Source organism: Panthera pardus, unplaced genomic scaffold, assembly GCF_024362965.1.
Source record: "Panthera pardus isolate Hobbes unplaced genomic scaffold, ASM2436296v1 HiC_scaffold_3, whole genome shotgun sequence".
In the NCBI taxonomy this organism is placed as follows: Eukaryota; Metazoa; Chordata; class Mammalia; order Carnivora; family Felidae; genus Panthera; species Panthera pardus.
This window is the reverse complement of record NW_026526876.1, coordinates 48,271,611-48,291,579: the sequence shown is the minus strand read 5'-3', so window position 1 is coordinate 48,291,579 and position 19,969 is coordinate 48,271,611. Positions and strand designations below refer to the sequence as shown.

The 19,969-nt window shown below is 34.6% G+C and overlaps 1 protein-coding gene across 1 annotated transcript in view; it reads left to right on the top strand.

Annotated features, from left to right (window-relative positions):
- The window catches only part of BCAS3 (BCAS3 microtubule associated cell migration factor), a 606,893-nt gene that overhangs the window by 228,774 nt on the left and 358,150 nt on the right, over window positions 1–19,969 (top strand). Inside the window, exon 15 of the mRNA XM_019431027.2 lies at window positions 379–512. Coding sequence (XP_019286572.2) covers window positions 379–512 — 134 coding nt within the window. The remainder of the gene's footprint in view (window positions 1–378; window positions 513–19,969) is intronic.

The following is a 19,969-nucleotide window of genomic DNA, read 5'->3' as shown; positions in this document are numbered from 1 at the left end:
GAAGTGGCAAAAAATGGGAGCAAGTTTTAGTTCCATGGAGAGAAGTAATTTTCACATTCTTTGTTATCAGATTTGCTGTATTAAAAGGCTTGTGAACTCTCCATAAACTTTTCTCTACTAGTTGTACAGGAACCTCATAAAATCTTTACAGCTAGTATCCTCACTATGCTTGTATACTGATACGGCATTAAGGTTTTGTGTTCATACAGGAAAAAGATGCTGCATTTTAATTTTTTTTTTTAATTGGGGAAATTTTTTACATCTTTGGTCATTTTTTCCTTCGGTGATATTTTAAAGCATAATGAATATTTTGTGAAAATATTTCATCAACATACATAATTGTTTTTATTTTTACTCCATTTTTGGTGTGTTCTTCAGGAATGCTTCTAGTTACAACAGACACCCTTGGCCATGACTTTCATGTCTTCCAAATTCTGACTCATCCTTGGTCTTCGTCACAAAGTGCTGTCCATCATCTGTATACTCTTCACAGGGGAGAAACTGAAGCCAAAGTAAGTTGTATATTTTTCAGAAGGTGTATGTGTGTGCATGCGCATGCATGTGTGTAATATGACATCTAAAATAACTGGTTATTTATATCATATTGAAGCTTAATGTTAGTGACAACATACTATTCTTGGTGATAGAGTATATCAGGTAATTAAGAAAAAATATTTATCCTATAAATATTATTCTGTATAAATATTTGGCCCCATAAATACATAAGTAGTAGGTGAACAAGTCAATGAATGTTGATAAAACAAAAGTTCCATAAGTTCTATTTGTCCTTCTCCTCCTACCCTGTACCATTTCTTGCCCCAGCAAAAACTCTGTCATCTATCTGATGTCTCTCCAGGTGCATGCATACATGTACACACACAGACACACACATACATGTAAACACATTCACATATACACAAAAATAATTGAGTTTTGTAATGTATGACTATATGGATAATATTCAGTGGTATGTAGGAGTCAGTTCACAGTGGCTAGTGAGAATGAGTTATGTACATTTCTCCCAAACTCTGGATATAGTGACATTGTGTTGTTGGTATGAAATCATCCATGGTAAGAGTGTTTACATAATTGGAGTCAGCAAACGCTACAAATCAGAACTATTTTTTTCTTATGCAGCCAGCTTTTAACATTTAGCAACACATCACTGTGCACACATGTATGGGCATGCCCACATCCACACGTCCACACACACACAACCACATATGTAATTTACTAAGCATTTGTATTAGGCACCATGCTAAATGCTTTTACATGTATTTAATACTCTTAATATCACTTGGTAGATACTGTGATAGCTTAATAAGCTAAAATCCCAACTATTCTTTTGTTTCCCAGAGCCTGTGGTTATGCATTTACCAGTACACTACTGTAAATACTTTATTCTGAGAGATAGCTCATTGACACCCACCACCATTTATTGACTAGTCTTGTCCTTTCCCAATAGTCTAAAATGCTGTTTTAGAGGGGCACCTGGGTGGCTCAGTTGCTTAAGCATCTGACTTCAACTCAGGTCAAGATCTCACAGTTCATGGGTTCGAGCCCTGCATTAGGCTCTGTGCTGACAGCTCAGAGCCTGGAGCCTGCTTTGGATTCTGTCTCCCTCTCCTCTGCTCTCCCCTCCCCCCCTTGTGCTCTGTCTCTCTCTCTCAAAAATAGATACACATTAAAAAATTTAAAGAATTTTCTATAATAAAATGAAACATCTTAAATATATAGAAATCCATGAGTTTATAATGATACTTTAAAAGGAAGCATTGGACATAATTGTAGGTAGCTTGTTTACTAACTCATTATCCTCAAAACTGATAATTAAAGAGAGAATATTCAGCATTTACCTTGTCTTCCTTGTATCAATTTAATAAGATAACTGAATAGTTGATGAGGTAAAGTTTCCTTATGGAAGAGTTCCAGTATTAAAAATTTTAGAATTTAGATTTAGTGTGGAGGTCATTTTGTAATATATACACAGAATGAATCATGTTGTACCCCTGAAAGTAATATAATGTTGTATGTCAATTATATGTCAATTAAAATAAAAGTTAGAATTTTAAGAATCACCATTGTTGCTACCCCTAATGAAACAATGAATTTAGGCAATAATCATCTGTATTTGGCTTTAGCTGATGAGTCTTAACATTACCAAAGTGGAACAGTCAGATATCATTATGTGCTTCCTGATTTGTGTGATAGGATGTATATATACAATATCATCTATGAAATATTTCTTCCAAGTCCTCTCAATTAAATCTGAATCTAATTCAGCCCCTAAATATAATTAGTACCTTACATAAAAGCCAGAGATAGAGGGTCAAGTTAAACAGTATCATGAGAATGCAGCTAGCCAACTCTGAAATGTAGGAAGTTCTTCATTATAAATGTGGCCTGATTTTTTCCAAGTTTTTTATTTAAATTCCAGTTAGTTAACATATAGTATAATATAAGTTTCATGTGTAGAATTTAGTGATTCAACACTTACAATATCTGGTACTCAACATGGACAAGTGCACTTCTTCATCCCCATTTAACCCAATCGCCTCTGATAATCGTCAGTTTGTTCTCTGTAGTTAGGAGTCTGTTTCTTGGTTTGCCTCTCTTTTATCCCCTCTATGTTCATTCACTTTATTTATTAATTTCCACATATGAGTGAAATCATATGGTATTTGTCATTTTCTGACTTATTTCACTTAGCTCCATGCACGTTATGGCAAATGGCAAGATTTCATTCTTTTTTATGGCTAATAATCCAGGGTGTGTGTGTGTGTGTGTGTGTGAGAGAGACATCTTTTTTTGAAGAAGAGACTTATGTATGCATTTATTTATTCTTTTTTTCAAGTTTTTACTTAAATTCCAGTTTGTTAACATACTGTATAATATTAGTTTCAGGTGTAGAATTTGTGATTTGTTGCTTCACATACAATATCCAGTGCTCATCATAACAAGTGCCCTCCTTAATACCCATTACCCATAACCCATCCCCTCCTATCCCCATCCCCCTCCACCTCTTGCCCACCTCCCTCCGGTAACCCTCATTTTGTGCTGTACAGTTAAGAGTTTGTTTTCTGGTTTGCCTCACTTTCCCCCACCATGTTCATCTGTTTTGTTTCTTAAATTCCACATATGAGTGAAATCATATGGTATTTGTTTTTCTTTGACTGACTTACTTCACTTAGCATAATACTCTTTAGCTCCATCCACATTGTTGTAAATGGCAAGATTGCATTCTTTTTTATGGCTGAGTAATATTCCATTGTAAATATATATGCTACATCTTTATCCATTCATAAATGGACATTTGGGTTCTTCCCATCATTTGGCTATTGTTGATAATGCTGCTGTAAACATTGGGGTGCATGTATACCTTTGAATCAGTATTTTTGTATCCTTTGGGTTAATACCTAGTAGTTGTAATTGCTGGATCATAGGGTAATTCTATTTTTAACTTTTTGAGGAAACTCCCTGCTATTTTCCAGAGTGGCTGCACCAGTTTGCATTCCAACAGTGTAAGATGGTTCCCCTTTTTCTGCATCCTCACCAACATCGGTTGTTTCCTGTGTTGTTAATTTTAGCCATTATCACAGGTGTGAGGTAGTATCTCATTGTGGTTTTGATTTGCATTTCCCTGATGATGTGTGATTTTGAGCATCTTTTCATGTGTCTGTTTGCCATCTGGATATCTTCTTTGGAAAAAGATCTATTCTTGTCCTCTGCCCCTTTTTAATTGGATTATTATTATTATTTTGAGTGTTGAGTTTTATAAGTTCTTTATATATTTTGGATACTCACCCTTTTACCAGATATGTCATTTGCAAATATCTTCTCCCATTGTAAAGATTGCCTTTTTGTTTTGTTGATTGTTTCCTTTGCTGTGCAGAAGCTTTTTATCTTAATGGAGTCCCAGTAGTTCATTTTTGCTTTTGTTTCCCTTGCCTCTACGGATGTGTGTAGTAAGAAGTTGCTACAGCCAATGTGAAAGAGGTTGCTGCTTGTGTTCTCCTGCAGGATTTTGATGGTTTCCTGTTGATGGTTACAGTTAGGTCTTTTATCCATTTTGAGTTTATTTTTGCATATGGTGTAAGAAAGTGGTCCAGTTTCATTCTTCTGCTTGTCGCTGTCCAGTTTTCCCAACACCATTTGTTGAAGAGACTGGCTTTTTCCTGTTGGATATGTTTTCCTGCTTTGTCAAAGATTAATTGGCCATAGAGTGGTAGTTTCATTTCTGGGTTTTCTATTCTGTTTCATTGATCTGTGTGTCTATTTTTGTGCCAGTACCATATTGTTTTGATTACTACAGCTTTGTTATATAACTTGAAATCTGGAACTGTGACACCACCAGTTTTGTTTTCTTTTTTTACAATTTTTGGCTATTCAGGGTCTTTTGTGATTCCATGAAAATTTTAGGATTATTTGTTCTAGCTCTGTAAAAAACGCTCTTGGTATTTTGACAGGTACTGCATTAAATCTGTAGATTGCTTTTGGTAGTACAGACACTTTAACAATATGTGTTCTTCCAGTCCATGAGCATAGATTTTCTTTCCATTTGTTTGTGTCATCTTCAATTTCTTTTGTCAGTGTTTTATAGTTTTTAAAGTATAGGTCTTTCACCTCCTTGGTAAAGTTTATTCCTAGGTATCTTATTATTTTTGGTGCAATTGTAAATGGGCTTGCTTTTTTTTTTTAAGTTTATTTTTTAAGTTTATTTATTTATCTCTTTCTTAAAAGAGAGAGAGAGAGAGAGAGAGAGAAAGAAAAGGACATGGAGAGGGAAAATCCCAAGCAGGTTTTGCATGGGCAGTGCAGAGCCCCATGCGGAGCTCAAACTCATAAACTGTGAGATCATGGCTTGAACCAAAACCAAGAGTTGGTCGCTAAACAACTGAGCCACCCAGGCACCTTTGGGATTGCTTTCTTAATTTCTCTTTCTCTTCCTTCATTACTTAGTGTATAGAAAAGCAATGGATTTCTGTACATTTATTTTTGTATCCTGTGATCTTACTGAATTCATTTATCACTTTTAGCATTTTTTTTGTGGAATCTTTTGGGTTTCCTATATATAGTATCATGTCATCTGTAAATATTGCAAATTTTGTTTCTTCCTTACCAATTTGGATACCTCTTATTCCTTTGTGTTGTCTGATTGCTGTGGCTAGGACATCCAGAACTATGTTGAATAAAAGTGGTGAGAGTGGACATCCTTATCTTGTTCCTGATCTTAAGGGGAAAGATTTCAGCTTTTCCCCATTGAGTATGATTTTAGCTGTGGGTTTTTCATATATAGCCTTTATTATATTGAGGTATGTTTCCTCTAAACCTAGTTTGTTGAGGGTTTTTATCATGAATGGATGTTGTGCTTTGTTGAATGCTGTTTCTGCATCTATTGAAATGATCATATGGTTTTTATCCTTTCTCTTTTTGATGTGTTATATCACATTTGTTGATTTTTAAAATTTTTCTTGACTAATTTCTCTGACTAGGACTTCCAGTACCATGTTGAGAAAAGCGGTGAGAGTGGACATCCTTGTTTTGTTCTTGACCTTAGAGGAAAAGCTTTCAGCTGTTGACTGTTAAGTGTGATGCTAGTTGTGGGCTTGTCATAGATGGCCTTTGTTATGTTGAAGTATATTCCCTTTATACTCATTTTGTTGATAGTTTTTATCATGAATGGATGTTGAATATTTTCATATGCTTTTTCCTTATCTATTGAGATGATCATATGATTTTTATCCTTCTTTTTGTTAATGTGGTATGGGTCTCAGTCAGCATCTAGATAGAGGCTGATTGGAAGCTGGACTCTCAGGCCGCATCTTTTTTTTTTTTTTTCAACGTTTTTTTTTTTTTTTTTTTTTTTTTAGGGCCGCATCTTTTAAAGTATGAAAAAATACTTCTTTTAGGGATAGTCTAAGAGATGGGCATTTTAGTCTACTGTTCTGTTTTGTGCCCTGAATGGATAGGGGGTTAAGAGAAATCATTTTAAACTATGTAAATATCCCATTTTCCCCCCAAAATTTGTAACACTGCTTTTATTTATATATATCATTAAATTCCTATTTTATTCAGTAGGTTATATTCACTCAGTAACTGTTTATTTTAATGCTCTGAATATCCCAGATTTGGCCAGTTAGCACCTATCAACTTGACATCTGTGTCCTTTGACATATCTCCACTTTTCTCTGACAATGTCCTTACCCTCTGGCACAACTAAACTTGTTTATCCTTATTTTAGTTGCCATTCAATTTTGTTTCTTTTATATGGAAGGTACCAATTAGATGAACATTTTGGGTTAAAAATTCAATACTTCACTGTGCTGCTGGGCACATTTTATTTCTGAACTCTGGTCCTCACCAGTCACTGGTATTCCCTACGTTAGCTATAACCTCCTAGAACTTGAGTATTTTAAATATTTATACTTTTTTTTTTACCTTATACCTATTAATATATTTAACTTATACTTCATTTGCATTAACATTATTTATCATTTAATTTACTTGAACATGCAATCTGGAAATAGAGATCATGCTTAACCTTCTTGGTATCTGTCATCCTTAGAACAGTGCCCTGAACATGGGCAAATGTTTATAGGTACAGATATTTGCTGCTGCCAATGTTATTCCGGTTTAACATGTAGGGAAACCAAATAGAAATTATTAAAATTATTTTGTTCTGTGTCACACCCTGTAATTTAGGAGACTGGAAATTTCTAAATGTCAAATATTAAGATCTAAGGAAACTCAATTAATGACCATAAAATTAATTTTGTAACCTCCTACTGAAAATTATTTTGAAATGATATATAAAATTTAACACTGATTTTGAAATCTACTTAGCATATGATCTATCTGTCTTTGAGTACTTCAAAATCATGTCATTCTGGATTCTTCCAACAACTCTGAGGGTACTTTAATCAGGCAAGGAAAAAAACCTCAAGTATGTGGATCTAATTATGTTGAATTAAGTTGTTTTGTGATCTATGACTTGGGATATCCTCTGCATCTGACAGCAATTTTCCTCATAAGTCACATATGCAGTTAGAAAAATATTCCTAGTTTTCAACAGTCACACACACACACACACACACACACACACACACACACACACACATAGTAAAACCTTACAATATTTTGTTAATATACTTCCATAATATCTTACTCTAGCAGATACAAGTCATTTTAGTACTTAACATGCTAATTTTAGTAAATGGTCAACTTACTTTGGAAACATTTGCACATCAGATAAGTGTTACTTCTACCTTATCAGAATAGTTGTATAAAATGGTAAGATTTTAGGCTTAATTCTCAATGGCAAAGAATCTAGCTATTTAATATTATTAATTGATAGTATTTGATAGTTCAGATAAAAAGAAATAATTTTAGTATGAGTATGTCTAGATTGCCTACTTATGTTTATACTGAAATTTAAATTTTACTGGACTTTCTGTATTTTTTTAATGCTTATTTAATTTGAGAGAGAGAGAATGAGCAAGAGCTGGGGAGGGGCAGAGAGAGAATCTCAAGCAGGCTCCACACTGAGTGGATTGGTAGTCACTAGCTATTAGTGGTCACTCCCCATTCCCCATCCCCAATTTTCATATATATTTGGATGCTGCTTAGTAATTATATTACCAAGGATGAATTATCTACTTTCCTTAAGTTTCAATTTATTGTAAAATAGGACCAAAGTCCATTTCATAGCATTTATTTCAAGAAATGTTAGAAATAATATATGTAAAATGTGTTTTACTGTGCTTAGTAGAACATTTGGCACAGTAAATGACAAGGATTTAACATGAGGACCTTCACGTTTGGTCATTGTAGAGTAAGAAGGAGATTGGTGGGAAGATGGTGGAATAGGAGGACTTTAAGCTCTCCTCATCTTAGGATACAGCTAGATAACACTTACATCAGTATAAATAACCTAGAATAACAGGAACTGGATTTACCTTCCTACCTGAAACAGTTAAAGAACAAACAGTACTTTTCTAGAGACTGTACATAAGGCTATGAAGGATGATGATCCTTGAGAGATGGGATGTAAATGAGAGAAACCCTGTGATTGCCTCAGCTTACTGCCTGGGCAGAGTTTCCATCCTGTGGTGCAAGAAGGAGGAGCCCAAGTGGTGCGTGGTAGACTCCCCCTGTTGATAAGGTAATGCTAAGAGTGCTGAGAGGTGAAGATCATGGAGTTCTCAGGACAGAGTACTGGAGAGATAACAGCTGCAATGATAGAACCTCCTGAGATCTGCAGAGGAAATCTTAGGCCATGGAAAGAATCATCATCATATCAGAAAGGAAGAAAGTAAAACTGTGTGTATTTAAAGATGATGTGATTGTCTGTGTAGAAAATCTAATGGATTCTGCAAAAATAGTTAGAGTAAGTGATTTTAATTAGGTTTCAGTATATTAGATCAGTATATAGAAGTCAGTTGGACCTCTACATGCTAGAAACAAACAATAGGTAATTGATCATTTAAAAAAGAGTTAAGGGGCGCCTGGGTGGCTCAGTTGGTTAAGTGTCTGACTGGCTCAGGTCATGATCTCACAGTTCATGAGTTCAAGCCCCGCATTGGGCTCTGTACTGACAGCTCAGAGCCTGGAGCCTGATTCAGATTCTGTGTCTCCCTCTCTCTCTGCCCCTCCCCCACTCCTGCTCTGTCTGTGTCACTCTCAGAAATGGATAATGTTAAAATAATTGTTTTAAAGTTAAAAGTAAAAAATAGTGTGTAATATGTACTTACCATGTGTGAGACATGCCCTTTGAAAACAATAAAACATTGCTGAGAGTAAAGACATAAATAAATGGAGAGTTGAACCTTGTTTTGGGGTTGGAATACTTAATATTGTTAGGATATCAGTTCTCTCCAAATTGATCTTATATTCAGTGCAATCCCCATCAAAAACTCAGCAGGATAAAAACAAACAAAGCTAGCAGGAATTTTTGGAGAGGGTGTAGAAATTGACAAATTACCTCTAAAATTCATGTATAAATACATAAGGCTTATAATAGGCAAAATAATGCTGAAAAAGAAAAACAAATTTGGAGGAATATTACCACCTGATATCAAGACTTATTAAAGCCACAGAATCAGTAGGGAATCCAGGAACATTCCCATACATATGGACAATTGATTTTTGACAAAGGTGCAAAATGAGAAAGGCTAGTCTTTTCAACAATAGTGATGGACTGCTTGGGTATTTATGTGCAAGAAAAATAAGCATCAATCCATCCCTTATCCCATATACAAAAATGAACTCAAATTTGGATCATAGATTTAAATGTAAAACCTACTATGAAAAGCTTTTAGAAGAAAATGTAGGAGAAACCTTTGTGATTTGGGTTAGACACAGCTTTCTCAGATGTGACACTAATAGCAAAATCCATGAAAGCAGTATTGATACATTGGGAGTTCACTAAAACAAAACATATCTGCTCTTTGAGAAACACTGTTAATAGAATGAAAGGCACAAATTGTCTTCCCATCAGCCAATGGAATCTTACCTTGGGTATGAGTGACCCAGATTGTTCAGTTATCACTGTGATTTGTTTTGTGCACTCTTGGCCTTAAAAGAGGGACATCTGCAATCTGCCAGTATGTAGTCTTCCTCATGGTAAACCACAGTAGGTTTGGCCAGTGTGTCAACAGTATTGTTTAAAGCAGGGTCAGCAAACTTTTTCTGTAAAGGCCAATAGTAAATATTTAAACTCTGCATCGTATATATTCTCTGTACTCACCTTTGTCATCTAGTACAAAATCATCTATAGATGATATATAAACAAGTGGATATGAATGCCCCACAGCTATAGTGACCCCTCAATTAAAACAGAGGTCAGCTCTCCATTATCCTACTGTGCTAATTGGTCTTCATTTGTTCCACCAGCATTTTTGTTGGGGTTGTACAGCTGCCATAGGCTAGTGGACACCATCGGTCTTTGTCTTAGCCAAGCCATCAGGGAATCAGGCACAGGCATTTAAAGGAAGCTCTGTGAGTCAGGGGTCTATTGAACCAGTGGCATTGCTTTGGGCAGTGGAGTAGATGATAAAGTAGTTGTAAAAACAAGATGTTTCTACGGCCAGGTTGGAACATACTCTGGAACATACCATTTCCACTTGACTAGCAAGCTCTGTTGGGTCCTTACCATCATGTTGATTATCAAATTTGAGTTGATCCATTCCAATATCGGTCTTGAAAAATCGCAAGGCCTCATGGGTCAGTTGTTCATTCACAAGAACTTAGTAGCAAATAATAGCTACCATCTGAAAAAAGGGAGTGTATTTGGTTGTTGGATCAGGCAGGTGGCGATGTTGTACTGGGATAACACCTTAAGTACTTCAGCAGCCATTAAGTCATTACCTAACTTATTCCTACTGGGATTCTGTTGTTTCTATTATATAACACTGGGAAGGAACTGGAAGCCTAGTAGGCACTCTGTCATGCATTTTTCCCACTATCATTTCAGTCTGCATGGCAGAGGATACCGTCTGATACTTACAAGCATGTAAATACAATCAATTAAGCCATTAATACCAGTTACACATTTATCAACAGAAGCACAAGAGTATTCCTACAAGGTCACTTTAGCTTCTCTTCCCTATTGCAGACTTTGCTTACATTTCATTCCAGGGTATTTTCCCCCACCCCCACAAGGACATGGAATTCTTTTCCCTACAGAACACTGACTAATGTATTTAATGTGCACATGTCAGTTATTCAAGTGACAGCTGCCAGGCAATCACATTATTCTGTCTTGTTGGCAGGGGAGGCTAGCCTGCAGATACTATGGGGGCAGCCAGAAGTGTTGGCCTTTTTTCTCACTTGGCCAAGTGTTGGTTCCCCAGTGTTTCTGCCACTTATTTCCCTATGGGCAGTAGTGCTACTTGCTAGCATCCAGTGAGTGTCCAGGCATAACCACCCCTTTTTTTTTCTGCCCCCACTCAACACTGCTGAGTTTCATCCCTACAGCCTTTGGCATTTTGGACACCCCTCATCCTTGTTTCCACTCAAGTTCGGATTGCAGCAAGAGCTGGCTATTTTAGCACTGCTGGCTCTGTGGTGTTTGTGAGGCATCATATTCACTTTTTATTCAGTTCAGATTTTTATTGAAATAATTGTTGATTCAATTGGACTTGTAAGAAATAGTACTAAGAGATCCCATGTACCCTTGGCTCACTTTATCTCAATAAGGTAAACATTTTGCAAGCTAGAGTATATCACAACCAGGATATTGACATTGGTACAATCCCTGATCTTTTTCACATTTCATTAGATTTACTTGTACTCATTTGTGCATTTGTGTGTGTGTGTGTGTGTGTAAATGAGTGTGTTTAGATCTATACAATTTAATGTAGGTTTGTATGTCCATTAAGATACTGAATAGTTCCCTCACATTGCCCTTTTGTAAGTGGACCTACATTCACCTGGCATTTACAGTTTGGGGCTGTTATGAATATATTATGTGAATATAGTTTTCATTTCTCTGATGTGGATGCCCAAGAGTGCAGTTGTTGGTTCAGATGATAATTGCATGCTGCTAATTAGCATTAGCTCATTTTTTAATTTGTGACTCTTTAGAAGAGTGTAAAACCTGTAATAAGCTTTCCATAAGTATTTACTGAATAAATGATTATGAAGAATTGATAGGGAGAGGGAATTGGGCAGATAGGATAGAGGGTCTGTGGGGATTATCTGTCTAATTTAACACATTTCCTTTCTAAGCAACTTATTCCCAAGTAAACTTTTATTGCCATTAGCCTTGTCATGATAGTAAGAATTACAGCATTTAAAATGAAAGTTTATATTAATTTTGAAGGATAAAAGCTATTGAAATGTTGTGTTGGGAATGTGTCTAGAACTTGTATATTAATTCTTAAGCAAATAACTTCTTTTATATATTTTACTATAAGTTTTCATTAAACATAAACATCTGAGGGCTTGGACCCTGGCTAGTTTTTGCTCTATGGGGGACTTATCTTTATAGTGTTGACTGCCATTCTTACAGGCTTCTGAAAAACAATAATACTCTTGGATTGTAGACTTTCTATCCAAGTGCTGTCTGCTTTTGGGTTTTCTTTCCTTTTTTCTTTTTAAGAGAATTGGAAAGCAATTTGATATTTGAATCATTAGGTATATATTTGGCTACAGAAAGAAAATCATATTTAACGATGGTTTTAAAAACTTAGGATTTATTTTTGTCATGTTATAAGAAGGCTGCTGCTAGTTTTGGTAAAGTTGTTCAGCAGTGTCCTTGTGACTTTTTTGTTCTTTCCCTCATGACTGCTTTATAATTGCCACTCTTGTGGGTATCATTTCTGAATTCAAGGCACTAAGATGGGGAGTTTTGGCAGCCTCGGTGATGTTAATTTCTCATATCAGGGAAGGAGATACTTTCCCAGAATCCTGCAATAGTATCCTGCTTTTGTCTGACTGATCATAATTGTGTCAACACTTCCTGTTAGTCTGGGCAAGTCTGAAGTATCTGTAGAGGTGTCAGGTGAGAGAGAGAATGTTGGAAATGCTTGATTTGCCATTTACTAGTCATATATGTATAACCATCACAACAATCAAGATACAGATGATTCTCATCATCTCAGAAAATTTCCTGCATCTTTTTTTCAGTCAATATTCTACCTCACTCATGCCCTGGGCAATCATTGATATTACTTTGTTATTTTTTAAAATATCTTTTAATGCTTTCTAACGTTTGGTATGGGAGTAGGGGGACTGCCATTTCTGGCCACTTTATTTTCTGGCTCCGTATTAGAGACTGTAGGTGAATATCAGAGTCATTATCTGAGTGTTCCAAAAGTGCAAATTTCTTGGTTATGTCTCTCCCACCTCCCAGTACCTACAGAATCATAATTCTGAAGGTTGGACCAATTATCTGCACTTCTTACAAATAACTTAGGTACTTCTTTTCACACTAAAGTTTGAGAAATTTTGCTTTAGATTTTAGGATATTATACTGACCCTATGCTTTTATTGCTGTTATTAATTAGGTTTTGGTGATGAATTTGTGGCATAAGTTGGAGCCCTTTAAAATGCTGATTTCTATACCTTAGATGCTTAAATGTGGTACCACTTAATTCTAGAGCTCAAATACTCTTTTTCATGTGTAATTTGAATTCAGCCTGTTTTGTGACTTAAATATACATTTGGGATGGAGTTTTTTTTTTTTTTTTTTTTTTGGTTTGATAAAATGGGCGTAATTGTTCTAAGTATATGTCTGCTAATTAGATTTGGTTGCTCCATATATTGTTGTTTTGGATTATTAAATCAACAAAATATTTGAAAATGGATAATTTAGATTTTCAAAAAATATTTGTATAAATTAGAATTACTGGAATATATTACCAACAATAGCCAAACTAGGAAAGAGCCCAAGTGTCCATCAACTGATGAATGGATAAAGAAGATATGATATTTATCTGCAGTGGACCATTACTCAGCCATCAAAAAGAATAAAATCTTGCCATTTGCAATGACATGGATGGAGCTAGAGTGTATTATTTTAAGCAAAATAAGTCAGAGAAAGACAAATATCATGTGATTTCATTTATATGTGGAATCTAGGAAACAGATGAACATATGGGGAGGGAAAAGAAGAGGGAGGCAAACCATAAGAGACTCTTAACTATAGAGAATAAACTGAGGGTTGATGGAGGGATGTAGGTGGGGGATGGGCTAATTGGGTGATGGGTATAAAGAAGGCACTTGTTATGATGAGCACTGGGTATTATTTGTAAGTGATGAATCACTAAATCCTACTCCTGAAACCAGTATTGCACTATATGTTATCTAACTAGAATTTAAATAAAAATTTGGAAAAAAAAAAAGATTTACTGGAATATAGCTATATTATATTTTAAGGAACAAATATATTAGCTTTCTAGAAGCCTAATGGTTTCTGGTAGCCAAACTTTACATCATTACAATAAAAAACAATTGTGAGATGTTATCAATATTCCAAATAACACAGGAGCCATTTAGCAAAAATAAATTATGTAACTTAGTATAAATTTGCAAAACATTTAATTAAGTACTCTGTATTTTTAAAATTCATATCTCATTAGCTAAGAATTTTGACATTTGTATTCTTTTTTATTTTTATTTTTTAAATTAAAAAAATTGTAATGTTTTTATTTATTTTTGAGAGAGAGAGAGCGAGAGAGAGCGAGAGAGAGCACAAGCAGGGAGGGGGCAGAGAGAGACGGAGACACAGAATTAGGAACAGACTCCAGGCTCTGAGGTGTCAGCACAGAGCCCAGCACAGGGCTCGAACTCACAGGCTTTGAAATCATGACCTGAGTCAAAGTTACATGCCCAACTGACTGAGCCAGCCAGGCGCCTCTGACATATGTATTCTTAAAAGCCTCTAAATTGATAAAATTGATAATAATGAGCATCTAATGAGGATTCACAGACTATGTTAGTTACTCTTTGCTTGATTTTTTCTATCATTTTATACCACACTTCTTTGCTGAGTGGAGGGACACTTAATAAGAATATACTGCTTACCCATGTTATGTTGTAGTCACTTATTTACTCCAACCCCAGATGTGAAGTGAGCCATGATGGGCACAGATAAAATGCTAATTTAGGCTATGTAGCAGCTGTGTATCTTCTTTTGAGCACAGAATAATAGAGACATCTCAAAGAACTAAACGACAGTTAAAAGAAACCTCAACTATAAAAAGAGGCTGTAGAACTTCCCTTTTAGCAAACTGACTAGTTAGTTTTTTCATTTTTTTAAGTAACAGCTTTTCTGAGACAGAATTCACATACATAAAGTTCACCCTTTTAAAGTGTAGAGTTTAGTGCTTTTTAGTATACAGACTGGTATATTGATCACTACTATTTTATTCTAGAACATTTTCATCACCCCAGAAAGAAACCTGGTACCCATGAGCAACTATTCCCCCTTCCCTTCTTCCTGGCTCTTGAAAATTGCTAATCTATTTTCTATATCAATGGATCTGCTTATTCTGTACATTTCATATAAACAGAATAATATAATATGTAACCTTTTCTCATTTTACCTACTATTTTAGAAGTTCATTCATGTTGTAGCATGTATCAGAACTATATTACATTTTGTGGCTGAATAATATTCCCTTGTATGGATATACCACATTTTTTCCATTTATTAGTTGATAGACATTTGGGTTGTTTCCACTTTTGAACTCTAAGGATACTGCTATAAACATTAGTGTGCAGGTTTTTGTTTGAACATGTTTTTGGTTCTCTTGGGTATTTAAGAATGAAAGTGTATGTTTAACTTTTACAGGAATTTTCCGAGTGTCTACACCATTTACTTTTTTCCCAGCAATGTATGAGGGCTCAACTTTACCCACATCCTCATCAACACTTGTTATTTTATCTTTTTTTTCACTGTAATGAGGTTTATTTTTTTTAATATGAAGTTTATTTTTATATTTATTATTTATTATTTATTTATTTTTTAAATGTGAAATTTATTATCAAATTGGTTTCCATACAACACCCAGTGCTCATCCCAACAGGTGCCCTCCTCAATGCCGATCACCCACTTTCCCCTCCCTCCCATCCCCCCATCAACCCTCAGTTTACTCTCAGTTTTTAAGAGTCTCTTATGGTTTGGCTCCCTCCCTCTCTAACTTTTTCTTTCTTACTTACTTTTTTTTTTTTTTTTTAATAGCCATTATTTTCAGTATGAAGTGGTATCTCATTGTGGTTTTTATTTACATTTCCCCAATGACTAAAAAGATGTTGCACATCTTTTCATGTACCTTTTGGCCATTTCTATACCTTCTTTGGAAAAATATCTTTTCAAAATTTTTGCTTGTTTTTAACTGAATTATTTGTCTTTATGTTGTTGAGTTGAAAAACTTATTTATGTATTCTACATGCTGAACCTTTATCAGACATATTATTTGGAAAATTTTCTCATATTCTATGGGTTGTCTTAAATTTTTAATAGTATTCTTTGCTGCAGAAAAGTTTTTAATTTTGAATAAGTACAATTTATCTACTTTGTCTCTTGTTGCTTGTAGGTAGTCTCAATTAATAATCCATTTAAGAATCTAATGTAGTAACCTGTTAGAGTGATAATAGTGGTTTAGTCCTTGTTGTTAGCAGTGAAAACAGATGTTTGAACAGAATAAGGATATATTTTTATGGTAATTCTGATAATTATAGCAAACATCTTTGTTCATTGTTTAATAAATGATAGGCACTATTCTAAGTGCTTTACATGTTAATTCATTAAATCTAAAACCCCAGAGACTTGCATTATTGTTTTCATTTTACCAATTGAAGAACCATAAGGCAGAGAGTTGTTAACTAACTTTTCCATGGCTCTGTACCTAGTAAGTGATAGATACATTTACTCCTCTGTGCTACCTGTAGGGAAAGCCTGTAATCACATGTAAAGATTTTATACTTAACAGGCTGTTTCCATATGTTTTCACTATCTTTTTTAATATTAAAGTTTAATGATTATTTTACATTTCAAATTGGTTACTCTTATCCAATGAAAATTATATGTGTATGTGCATGTCTCACATGTCTTTGTGTATCTATATGTGTGTTTATGTGATATATATATATATATATATATATATATATATATATACATATATACACATAAATATCTATACATACTTATCTATTTTTGCATTAAGAGATGTCCAAGATAATTTGAAATAGTTGTCTCTGGGTTTGGGGGTTTATATGTGTATATGTGTGTGACTTTTTTTTTTTTTTTTCAACCAAGATGACTTTCTCCAATAGTTTTGGGTTAATGTTGAATTGAATACAGCTCTATTCACCTTGAAGACAAAACAGAATGTCTGCTGGCTGTTGAATTTAGAAAAGAACTATAATTTCATCGGTGTCACGTTCCTAACTAATATCTTGCATGGATTCTTCTTATGGGGAAGGCTTTCTGTGTACTTTTCCCTCTCTTTACTGTGGAGTATCTTGTAAACCATAGGAATAATACTGACCTGAGGGTCTTACTGTGTTTTTAACTTTGACTTTAGACTTTCAAGGCCCTTTCTGCTTTGAAGTTTATGATGATTTGACAAGTTTACATTTACTACCATGGTGGTGGTATAAAATGGGTCAACAAACTGTGGTCCATTGGCCGTATGTGGCCCTCTGTCTATTTTTGTACATCTCATGAGCCAAGAATGGTTTTTATAAACATCAGCATTGGGATCTACTTGATGATAATGTTATGGGCTTTGAACCCTAAATAAACAAAATATTATCTCCAGTAAAAAACAGATGCCATTCTTCTTATTAGTAGACTTACATTACAAAAATTATATTTGGTAAAAATTTTGTCAAATTTTGTTTTCTTTCTTGTTATTCTCAGTACCTAGATAGTATCCTTGGTTTTGCTTTCTTGCCTGAAGAGCCTAAAATTTTACTTTCTGGCCCCTTATGGAAAAAGTTTTCTGACCCCTGTTCTGAGAGAAACCTGTACTTGTCTCAAGTCCACATTCATTCTCTGCTCTAGTTTCATAGCAGTTTGAAATGCTAAGTAGGAGCCATACAATATATCTCTTGCTGTCCAGATCTGCTTGGATTGGGTTAATTCCTGAGTTCAGTATAGTAAATAGTCCTTAAAAATAATAATTATCTAAGTATGCTTACTTCCTAAATTTGAGGGTACATGTTTGGACCATACTTTTTTGGTACCTGTACTTGTTTAGTTTAAGCTTCTAACAATTGCCTGATGTTACTTGCCATGATATTTAGTACTGTAGCATGGAAACAGAGAGATAGCTGCCATCTAGCTTTCCTGTTTTGTGAAGAGAAAGTCTTTATTAGAAATATCATTTCAAAATTGAGGTCCAGAAATGCTGCAGATGATGTTGTCATTTTATTACTAGTTTGCCATTTTATAGTCTTTCTTGTCTTTAATAATATATGAAAAACCACCCAACTTGTTTCATAAGACCAACAGTTATATTATTTTGCATTTTGTGAGTAGATGACTTATCTTCTATGTTATGTAAAGGATTAAACTTTCTCTAAGTCTCTTGACGGCTAATATCTTCTGTGTTCATTTAAGTATCCTGATGCATCTCAAGGTCATAGAGCAGAATCACTTCTTTAATAGCACTTTTGTAAGCAAGCATTTAGGTGGAATTCTGTCTTCCTGCCTTGACCCTGATTGTTAGCACCACTTTATATCAGAAGTATTTTTAAAATGAAAGAAGAAACCTTCTTTTCATGGACAGACCAGGAAGTGGTCTTGATTATAAAGTATTCTGGAAAAAGGTTTTAGATAACGTGGATTAGTTGCCCTGTGGATGGAACACAAGTTAATAAGTCTACAGGTGTTTTTTCTTTATATGTTTGATTCTGGCTTATGTTAATACATTTCATATTACAATATTAAACTTGTCTGGAACTATTTTTCTTTTCCTTGCTTCTGCTGTTTATACTTTTCTTTGTCTCCTTCCCTGTCTTTTGCTTTTCTGTAAGTCTGTTTAGCTGGAAGTTGTTGTAGGCATACTGCAGAGGTAAAGCACTTGTGGACTAGCTTTTTATTCATAACTCTAGAATCTTGGGAGTTAATTTTTTCAGATTTCAGGAGGTCCTTTTAACATTAAACATAAACATGTCATTAGGATATATCGCAGTGATTGAAATGAAAGGAGTTTGGTTGAATTTTGGGTTTATCTATGTATTGATAATTTTAGTCTAGCAATAGCCTAGCAATGAAGTATCCTGTCTTGATATATATGACTAAGATTTCTTTTGATTTCCAAGGTTCTGGGCTCTTTTAGAGACTTGTACTTTGATGTATACTTGTAGGTTTTGTTGGTAGAATATTTCTGGAATATTAGTCATGGTTCTAATCTGAACTTAGACTTATTTGAACATCTAATATATTGGAAAGTATTGGTTTCTCTGACTGCTGAAGGAGTTTTACTTAGCTCGTATTATAATGCTATGCCACACATTCATATATTATGTGTCTATACCTGTATACATTTTCCATGTTAAATTCCACTTACAAACGTATTATCTTTATTATACCATACTTTTACTTGTTTGAATTCTTTTTTTTTTTTTTTAAGCACTGTTTGACTATAGTTTTATATGGTGGAAAATTAATCATTTAGTCAATAATACAGAAAATCTTAACAATCTGTAACTTGCCTTTCTTTTAGAGGCTATGCTTTAAAATGGTTAGAACAACGTTAAATTTTTCTTGATTTTCTTTTTAAGAAGAAAAGTAAATGGAGACATTTTTGTTCAAGTTGTTATCATTAGATTGATATTAAGATGAAAGTAGTAAATTAGGTTTACTAATTTGAAAATAATTGAACTTCTGTATTCAATGCCTGGTAAGTGTCATACAAATTAGTAATTAATTTCCCCTAAATCAAGTGTGTGATCAGCCACTTGTTGCAAATAAAGGTTTCTTTGAACATAGTTGCACTCATTCATTTATATATTTTCTGTGGCTACTTTGACACTAGAAGGTCAGAGCTGAGTAGTTATAGCAGAAAATAGAAACTGGATAACCTGTAAAAGTTTGCCAACCACTGCAGATACATGAGGTGTAGGTGTGTGTGTGTGTGTGTGTGTGTGTGTGTGTGTGTGTGTGTGTGTGAAAGAGAGAGAGAGAGAGAGAGAGAGAGAGAGAGAGAGAGAGAGAGAGAGAGAGAGAGATTAGAGTGTTTTGAGACCTTTTCTCTTCTGCATTCCACCTTTCTTAAGGGTCCTATGTTCCTGACTGTTGAAGGAACTTTTACATAATTTTCCTTCAGCCACCCTCATCCCTGCTGCAAATCCACTCCCCTGCATTTCACTCCCATAATCATTCTTCCAAACCTGAAATCTTGACTGCACTATTTCTTAAATAAAATGCAGACACCTCTTGTTCTGGATTTGCCAAGTCTGATTTTTTTTTCTGACATGCTGAACTACTTGCTCATCATTTCTGTGTTATGCTTTT